The sequence below is a fragment of the Manihot esculenta genome, chromosome 11, assembly GCF_001659605.2.
Source record: "Manihot esculenta cultivar AM560-2 chromosome 11, M.esculenta_v8, whole genome shotgun sequence".
NCBI lineage: Eukaryota > Viridiplantae > Streptophyta > Magnoliopsida > Malpighiales > Euphorbiaceae > Manihot > Manihot esculenta.
The window spans coordinates 27302761-27313094 of NC_035171.2; the positions used below are offsets into that span (position 1 = coordinate 27302761).

The 10334-nt window shown below is 32.9% G+C and overlaps 1 protein-coding gene across 1 annotated transcript; it reads right to left on the bottom strand.

Annotated features, from left to right (window-relative positions):
- Positions 1-916: 916 nt before the first annotated feature.
- LOC110626923 (CMP-sialic acid transporter 2) lies at positions 917-9140 on the bottom strand. Its single transcript, XM_021773112.2, has 16 exons — positions 8794-9140; positions 8130-8346; positions 6834-6950; positions 6604-6660; positions 5901-5978; positions 5104-5148; positions 4288-4347; positions 4018-4140; positions 3788-3865; positions 3255-3324; positions 2577-2684; positions 2269-2402; positions 2082-2161; positions 1695-1740; positions 1536-1615; positions 917-1451 (listed from the first exon to the last, which is right to left on the bottom strand). The coding sequence occupies exons 2-15, from the start codon at positions 8295-8297 to the stop codon at positions 1565-1567; spliced, it is 1215 nt and encodes a 404-aa protein (XP_021628804.1). The 5' UTR covers positions 8298-8346; positions 8794-9140; the 3' UTR covers positions 917-1451; positions 1536-1564.
- Between the last annotated feature and the right edge of the window lie 1194 nt (positions 9141-10334).

Genomic DNA, 10334 nt, shown 5'->3' on the forward strand with positions numbered 1-10334 from the left:
AGTATAGATTTTCATTTATATTGTTTATATAAAGTGGATATGAAATTATTCAATTTTAATTAAATTTAATAAATATAATGAATATGAGATGATTTTGATATTAATTCTAAAATAAAAGTTGAGATAAGTTGACTTCATCTTAATTAATTAATTAATTAATTTTATAGTTGGCATAATATGAATTAATCTTAATTTAAAGATTAATTTAATAAACTTATATAAAATTATTTCAATTAAGTGGCCTTATAGTAAAAATCATAATAATATAGCAAGTATATAATTTTATTTATATTATATAAACAATTATTTTTTACATTATGCAGAAAAAAAATATTTTTTAATTATTTTTTATATCTTGAAAATAATATATAATTTATTGTTGATGGGTGAAAAGAGATTTTGTAGTTAAAAGGAATTTAAATGAGGAAAGAATTTTATCTCTAAAAATTTATTAAGATTAATTTATAATAAATGTTGATGAATTGAGTCAGATCTTATAAATATAGTATTAATAGGTAATTTTAAGTAAACAAAGTATTATCTAAGTTAATAATATGATTTAAGTAATCATCTCAACTTTTTCTGTCTTACAAATTAATAAACTATTCAAAAGGGATTCACGCAATACAACCTATTGGCGGACTTTGGGCAATGGATTGGATGAAATGATTTCACCATAAATTCTTTTCCTTTTTTGTATAAGTCTTAGGTGATCCTTGTTTTTTATCCTTATTTTGATAATAAATAAATAAATTTTTTAAACAATAAGGATAAAAAACAACCATCACCATGCTCTGGATTAATGCTCCAAGAGGCCTGGTGTTGTATGCTATCAAAATCACACATTGTTTAATCCTGTACCTCATATAATAATTACAATAGTGCTTCCATCCAAACAAAAAGAGGTAAGCAAGCATTTAATTAACTGAGGATTGCTATTTTTTTTTTTAAGAAAAAAAATGAACAATTGAATGTTTCAAATGTAAAGATAATACAATTTAAATAGCATTTCAGTATGAAGACAAAAGGGGTATTTCTCTCTTTCTCTCTCTCTTTCAACTGTAGGTTGCATAATGATCCCTAATTCTAAAAGGAGACAAAAAGAAAAATTAACATTTGGGAAAGCACAAGCGAAAAAAAAAAAAAAAAAACTGAAATATTGTAAGATAAAGAATACACGTAAAATGGCAGGCTATATATCATGAACTAGGCATCTAGTTACCCATGTTGCTAACCTCTGAGCCTCCAGCAGCCAAAACCCAGATGATCTTATGATGGAAACTCAGTTGCAAGTTGCAACCAGGCAGAAGGGACCAACAAAAGAAGCAGGAAACAGATATCTAACGAGAAAAAATAGTTCTTTAAAAAAATTGACTTTTATTTGTAATTTTGACAATTGACTCATCTCCTCTATGGAAGTCATGCCAAAAGAATTCCTTCCAAGAAAATTCCTGATATAAAAATAATGGAAAATACCTTTAGCATCTAATGGACAAAAATTAGAAAGGATTAATGATCTGTTTGCAATTTCATACCTTTCTAATGTAACATGTCTTAGTGTACTCTATGTGGGAAGTAGAGGCTGCCTGTCATCATGTCCGACACGATGAGTAACCTGTAGAGCGGAAAGGAATTCTAGTCAGATTTTAGTACAACATTAAAAAGTGCAAAACAGGATACTTGAAGATTCACACCTCTTCATTTGCTCCAGCTGCCATATTTACGAATGAATCTTTTGACCTGAATAGGAACCAATAAACTTATCGATCATTTCTCTGAAATTGTCCATAATTCTAAACACAAAAAACATTCAATAAATTTGGTAGTTAAAAATCATTCAATCAGGAAAGCAGGATCCTTTGAAGTTGAAGCATATTCAACTTAAGAAAGCAACAACAGATAGTTTTGGCATTTTTCTTTGACTTTTGGCATTTTTCTTTGACTTCATGAGGAGCTGAACTTTTCTAGAAACAAATCAAAGGAATAAGTGGTCTAGACCCCAAATTATGAAGCAGCTTGCTTGCAATCACCAACAGCATGAGTGCAGATGAGATAAATAGGAAAAAGAAAGAGGCTAATACCTGTGGTTGTCTTGAACATCCACTAGTTCCGCCACTCCATTCTGCTGGTCATCTTTGACTTTTGAAAGGGATGAAAAAAACTGAAAGGATATATGAAGCCCAAAGAAAAAGGAAATTAATTATTTTTTTTATCTCAAGGTCAACTTTAAATTATCTGTTAATTTAATTAATCATCTTCCAAATTCACCTGGTGCATCGAGATGAACACAATAGAAATTCCCAACAGAAAATTCATAGTCAAAGTATGACCAAACATTGCTGCAGATGCAATGCCTGTGAAGATTGTGGCCACTGTTGAAGAGTACTTCTTCAGGATTGTATCTGAAAACACCAAATGATGCCGTGAATCCATGTCAGTTTGGATGAGAAATTTTCTATGTCGTAGTTCATAAATATAGATGTATGATCAAAATTTTCAGACCTTTTTTTTTCATAAATCCCGACATTAAATGTATCATATGCAAAGAACATTGGAAACAAACGCAGCAAGTGTACCTGCATATTTGAAGAAAAAAGAGGACAAAATCCCTTGGGCTGCATTGTTACATATTAGAAGCATGGTTGCCTTAGAATGACCTTGCAGGATGTCAAAGCTACTGGGACCTGAAACATTCAGTACATAGATGTCAAATCTACAACTTAGAGTTACATACCAATCCCATAAACAAAATGCAGTGACAAATTATTAGCGAGTAATTTCTTGTCATACGATTTCTATTCCATGATGGATGGTTCTTAGATTAATACACAACAATATGATCAAATTGGGATTTATTCAAACAAATAGAAGTACTTTCAAGTTGATACAGTACTTTCCTAAGGCTACCCAAAACAGCAACATGGATACTTTTTAGTCACACACAAAAAAAAACAGACATATCCCAAGAAGAAGAATAACTGGGAAGAAACTTGCATTCTTTGCAGTAAATATAAAATTTCTTTAGAACAGTTCTTGTGTTGAAGTGTAATACACAAGTATATGTCCTTCCCAATAATTGCAACTTACAAGCGAATTAGATTGAGTAGAAAGCTGATTCCAAATAAACAAAAGTTGACAGTGAACTACATGAAAAGCAAACTGAACGAAAATAAACTGATGCCATTACATCAAATTCAGGTATCCACACAATTAAAGACACTGTTCCCAACAACAACAGAGATCCATGCCCATACCTTTGACAACAACGGTTCCCAATATTGCTAGAAAATTGAAGATAGCACCATATCCATACAGAAATAAGTTCTGAAAGCAAAAATTATAGTCAAAATTAGATTATACTTGATTCAATTATCATCACATAAATTCAATAACTTAAGGCAGATTGTACTCAACTTCTGTCCCAAAAGCACACATTCAATATAAAGAAGGGTTCAAATTTCCAAGCCAAGCCTAGATATCACTCAGTAAACAAGAAATGCCTTAATGTTAAAAGTGCATGTTATAAACCTCACAAGGTAGCCCATCCCAGATTAAAGGTAGAAATGCATATTAACTTTTTGCTAATATATTATGGAAAGCAGTCATTTGAAATAATTTGATAGTAACTAACATGTTAAAAATAAAAAGATGAAAACATGAATACCTAAAACCAGAACAAAAAAAATTCATTGTTTCACAATAATAATAATGATAATAATAATAATAATAATAATAATAATAATAATAATAATAATATAAACAACAATAAACTCTCTTAGCATATCACCTGAAGATATATGCTTGTATCATATTGGCTCTTCAAAGCATACTCATTGTAGACCGAGGCCAATGATGGAACTGTTACCTGTAAACTCATAAGTAAGCTTCCAATATGCACAATAGTCTTAAGGATAAAATCTTATGTGCACAAAACAATACAATCTAAACACCTGTACAACCAGCCCCTGAGGGTGCTAATCAAGCAGGTATTGACATTAGCATGCATAAATCACTTACAAAGATCAATGTGTAAACATATGCGCCTGTTCCAACAGCAAGGCCCATTGCAGTAGTACCTTCAGGTAAAGAACGCAACTGATTTACACTAATCCCAATGAGCAACAAAGCAAGAGCCTCCCACTGTTATAAAACCATAAATGAGTTATGTCTACCAAACAGTAACTGGCATTGAATATTAAACCTCAAAAGGGGCCTAAAGATGACTCTCCCATCATCTGACAGTTCCATGCCTGGTTATTATAAATTCAGTAAAAATTTGGAATTAACCTGAAGTACAGAAAACCGTCGCCTCATTATTATCTTTAGCAACACAGCAATCACCAAAACCTGTAAAAAGCACATTAAATAGAATATTAATCCAAATTCAGCATATGTTGTCATATGAGAACATCAACTGACAAGACTAAGGAGTAAGGAAAGCAACTTGGATAAGGTGTGTAAATAGCCTTCTAACTCCTAGCCCCTAGCCAATCTACTTGCATGTGGATTAGCACTCTTTCAGACAACCATATACCAGGACACTAGATCAGCACAGTTTGACATGCAACAAATATTCACTTATTTACCATTGAAATTGCCATTTTAGGCATAATTTTTTAACACCCAAAATCCCTATTTACACTTCACCTAACTCCAAGCTAAAAATTGCAGAATGCAGAGTCTATTTATTTATGTGATCATGTTGAATAATAATTTTTGCCATCCGAGTAAAAGGTGCATGCTCCCTGCAGCAGAATCATATTATACTGCATATTTACCATGAAAACGGTCACAATTTTGGCAAAGAATAAATAATAAATAAACAAAATAGACAGAGCAATAGCCACATAAAACCAAATAAATGCAGTATAATGAAAAAGGGTGAACTAGAGCACACTAGAGCACAAAGCATTCACACTTGTTGGCTCTAGGGAGGGTTGAAACAAAACACGATCATGAAAATGTAATAGAAAAATGGAAAGTCATCAAAGATCATACTATGGTGCTTATGTGGCAAAAAGGAAATCTAGAGACAAGTAACTGTACTATGTCAAGTAATATCACTGTGTTACCTATAGCTAAATATCATAAGTCGCATAATACCTTGAGATTGCTTAACATCTTCACTGTTGCAGGATTGAAATACAGCTGCAAAATAAATAGTTAGTATTATTAAAATAATCAATTTAAACAAGAATTTAAGTCCCCAATCCTTGTAATGGTAAACCATATATAAAGATTGAACCCAAGAAAGTCCATTCTGGATAACCCAAAAAGTGGAACCCCATAAAACTGGTTAACTTAGCCACAACCACTCTTAAATACCAAATAGAAAATCAACACTCTAATTTTGGCAAAATTATTAAAATGAGGAAGACATGTTCAATGAAAAAGGTTTAACCCAAGTTGTCATCATTAAATATGTAAATAGAAACTGTCACATACTCTTAATCTTAATTTTTGGAGGACAGGTGTTTTAGATTAAGTTCAGAACTCGCTTGTGGCACATCTTTGTAAAGTATACAACCAGCACATGCAAATGATAACTCCTTTGGTGTCTGGATATATATGTTTTACTGGCTAAAAAGTTAGAAATGAATAAAAGAGGACATGATTTCCCTTGGCATTCCCACCCCAAAGACAACTTGGGTTTTTATTGTGGGCTTATAGTGTGTCAAACTCAAGCATAAGCCCATTTATCTCCCTCATATATTTTCCCACTTAGAATAGGATGGGCAGCTAAACCATAAACTCATTCAAGTTGCCATCCCACATGGAAATGTGCCTTCAAGGACTGTCTATGAATGCCATTGTCACACATCTGGTAGCAAAATGAATTTGCTGTAGTACTAGACTTGGCAAACAACACAAGAAATGGAAGGATCTCCTAAAAGGATTACCTGCATGGTGAACTTTAGATAGTTATTGATAGCATACAGAAAAGCTGGGACAGCTAGAAGAACATTGTTGCGAGCTGCCTGCAAAACAATCAAAATTCATTGCTATAATGATTACTATCAAATTGGCTGTTAGCTCTTGTGAACACACCGACTCTAAAATCTCTTAGAGAGTTTTGGCACTCAAACATCAAGTTGTTTGCTCATTACCAACAAACTAACTCTAGAATCAGAATATAGTGTGCTATGGGCACCATTAACACAGCTAGAAGAAGAAAATTAAAAATTTCATAATAACCTATATGAAGCAATCAACAATATAGACACAGAGCCCAGGGACATAATTGAACTAAGTCCAAATCATATTCTTGTAAGAAACTTAAGTATTAAATGGCATGCTCTTCAAAAATAAGTAGATATCAAATGATCAAATTGACCAAAATCAAAACAAAATGAGAATAAACGGCATAATATTGCGCTGTGCATTTGCAGCTTGGTTATTTCAGCTGAAAAATGCAAACCTAAACAAACTGTCACTCCTTTGGCTTTTAACAATAAACTCCATAACGTAATGCAAATGACATACACTTAAGAATGCAGATGTGGGAAATATGATGTGTCTAAAAGTAAAAGCATTTACCATAAAAACATTCCTAGTCTTCTATTTCCAAAATGAATCAAATTTGTAATAAGTAAAAAATAGTACCTGTACAAATGTAGAAAATGAGAGAAGAGGCTTCTCTCCAACTTTTTGGTGCTTTGCCTGTAGAATTAACAGAACATTAATCTCAAACCCACATGAGGTCACCAATCTCACTTTTACATTATCATCGCTACTGGGATAAGTAGCGCCCTTTTAGTTCATCCTTCCCAAGGTAGAAAATTGAAGTAAAATGTAAAAAGAAAGCATACAATTGCAAAAATAATGAAATATACCTGGAACATAAGCATAACAACCGCAAATAGAACCTTTGCAGCTTCTGTCAAGAAGTTGACACTAATTGGGCTAAACATGAATTTCCCATCCACCTTGGACATGTAAACCAAAATAGGCTGGCAGAAAAAGTAAACTGAAATGTAAGGGAACCCAGTAATTAAGAGAATAGCCAAAACATTCACAGTGCATTCTAGGCAATAGAAACAACAGGAACAAAATCTCAAAACCAAGAGAGTAAAATATATACATGATGGGGGAAATTTTTTAATATACGAATCACTAAAATCAGGTTACTCATCCCGCACATCATGATATAACTTGGTTATCAACCAAGGACAGTAACTAGGCTAAAGCTTATAAACACTGGTATCAACTAACCCACCAGATTAAATAATGAACAAAACTTTCACTTAATCATAATTCAGTATATCATATAACTAGAAAAGACTCGTTTATTGATGGTGAAACCAATCTAGTTATTCTAGTGAAGATTTAAACCAAACCCTTACCAATGAAAATTCAAACTAACCCAATCCATATCAAACATCTCGTATATGAACCAAAAAAAGATCAAGAAAATTAACATAACAGAGAGGTTATATTGAACTAGAAAACGTCCTTCCTCAGCTTAGAAGAGAAGCATGAAAAAAATATGAAAAAAATGAGGTACATGAAAACCCACCAGACAGGATTTACACAGATGCCACGTTGGTGGGAGAATAGGGCTTTAATAGGATTTATAATAGTTAACTCAAAACTACTAAATAGCTTGGGTTAATCGTTTTACGCCAATTGGAAAATAGGTCAAAATTATTTAGACTCGTTTTAGCTAGGATGTTACAAACGTTATTAGAGTCATCCTAAATCAAAAAATTAAGTGGAGCTGGCGGGCATGCAAAGAAAGGGCTACCATTGGACAAGGTGGAGCAGTAAAGGCACTAACAAATCACAATATCCAAGGGTTAAGTTATTCGATACAATATAGCAAAGTGGCGACAAGGACATCACAAAATTAAGTTGGTGAGAATGTAACAACCAATGAGCGTTGGGATTTGCATAGATCCCACATCGGTGGAGAATAAGGATTTAATAGGATATATAACAGCTAGCTCAAAACTATCAAAATAATATGGGTTAATCATAGGTCAGTTTTAGCGGAACGGTTACAAAATACCCAAACTCAAAATCACACCACAGCGCTAACTTATAAGTAGTCCTAGTATAGCAAGAGCACATAACATTTGCAAGTTGAATGAAACAACTCATGCAATAAGATCCAGAATAGAACCAGTTACCTGTAAACCGACCAGGATGCAATCACCAACAACCAAGAGGACGTTGATGGCACGTTGCTTTGATGATACTCTGCTCTTATGTCGGTCATAAGCTCTTGAAAATGTTCTAGCATTTGGGGAAACCAATTTCGAATGGCAGACACTGCATTCTATCATCCCGTTCTTCATTGGTTCACCCCTATTGCAATCACACTCTTCAGTCTTCACAAAATTGTATCTGCTAACCAATGAGTGGGAAAAATTAGCAAACGCTCATAAGGTATAACCAACATATGAAACCTCATTTCCATCTCAAAATCAGCTAGAGCTTGAACTTCTGCAATCAAACATCATGACATGACTATAGATAATAGAGCCTTTTTCAGATTGCAAATGAAATGTTTGAGTTTTTAACCCTACGCATGGATAGCTGAATCATCTCTGATCCATTTAATCAACAGATTCAATAAAGCTAAGTATTTTCATTAAGAAACAAAATCTAAATCAGATCTCCCAACTCTAAACCCCAGAAAAAAAATGCACTCACACAAGGAACACCAATTCAGAGATCGAAAACGAGATCAGATCTTACCTGGAGTATTAAAGCTAACAAAACCATCATAAACTGAAAAAATCAAGAAATTCAATTTAAAAATCAACCCAAATAATCGCATTAAGATCTCACCTAAACCCAATCTCTCAAAACCGAGCATTACCCAAAACCGCCCACGCGGCCGGTGATATTCCTCAACCAGATCCGCAGCTCCCGCCACCAAAATTCAATTTTCTCTTTTTCTCGCTCTCGCTTTCGCTTTCGCTCGCTTACTACCCGAGAGAGTACAATTCCAAAAGATTTAAGATTTTGAGGGCTCACACGAGAATTTGAATTCGCAGAGAATGTTTACAGATGCGGAGAATATGCATACAGAGACACAAAGAGGGAGGGAGAGAGAAAGAGAGAGAGAAAGAGAGCTTAAATGCGAAAATTTTGTTAAAAATTCACTTGCTTTGAATGCACTCGCGAACACGCTTCGAGTCGGAAGGCGCTCTTATGGCTTTCTCTAGTTAACGGAAAACGACTTTTTGGTGGAGATGACGGTCCAATCGCGTGTCAGATTTGCATGTGAAGGAGTGGGGTCAAAGAAAAAGAGAAGACTATGTAGTAGGTATTGGCCAATCAGATTGAAACGTGAGATCTGGTGATGTGAGCGAGTGCGGGTGATGGATTCATTGAGGTCTTATTATTTTCTTTTTTATTTTATTTTTTTTTTCAGGTCGGCTGTTTCTTTCGCTTCAATTTGTAGTTGCATTTTCAAGGAAAGAGGGAAACGATTGTTGGGTTCCTGTCTGGTTAACACTTTTGGTAGTATTCTCTTTGGTTTAATTGTTTAAAAAATGCAAATTAATTTTAATTAGTATTTAAATTAAGAATTTTTTTTTATCATGTATAGTAAATTGCATTTTCAAGATCTAATAAGATATAAATACAAAAAAATTATAAAAACTATTAAATTTCAATTCATATAAAAAAAATAAATTAAAAAAATATGACCGATCAAATCAAACTTAAAATAAATCGATCACCAGAAAGATCACTTTGCTGCACCATCTTACATTAATTACCAGCTATTCTCGCAGGTGCTATAGAAACTAGAAACAAACTCAAAACCAAAACAATTCAACACATCACCAACAATATGAAAAAAGAAAAAAGAAAATGAAATATAGATATGCAAAACAAAGCTTAGAAAATAAGACATGCAAATCAGGAAGAAACAAGCTATGATGAGACTTAGCCATCGACGGTAACAACTGAAAAAAGAATGCCACAAAGTCCGGTCATTAAATGTTAACGGAGCGGTGAACCAAACATATTAATAGAGTCCGAATTAACAACATTAACTATCAAAACTTGCAAACAACAAAACAACAATAAAAATGAAAGAAAATTGTTATCATCCAAAGCATAATTACAAAGAATGCTAATCTTAGATAAAATTAAAAAGAAATCTCTTTATTGAAAGGAAAGGAAAACAAAAAAATTTCAAAAAATTAAAAAGAAATACGAAAAAAAATAATGACAAGAAAACTAAAAAGTCAAAAATTTTGGACAATTTCTTTTTTTTTTTTCCCTTTTCTCTCCTTTTCTCTCCTTTTCTCTCTCTCATACTTAATTTAACTGTTGATTAAGAAATTATTGGAACATTATGAATTTTCTTTTTTAGA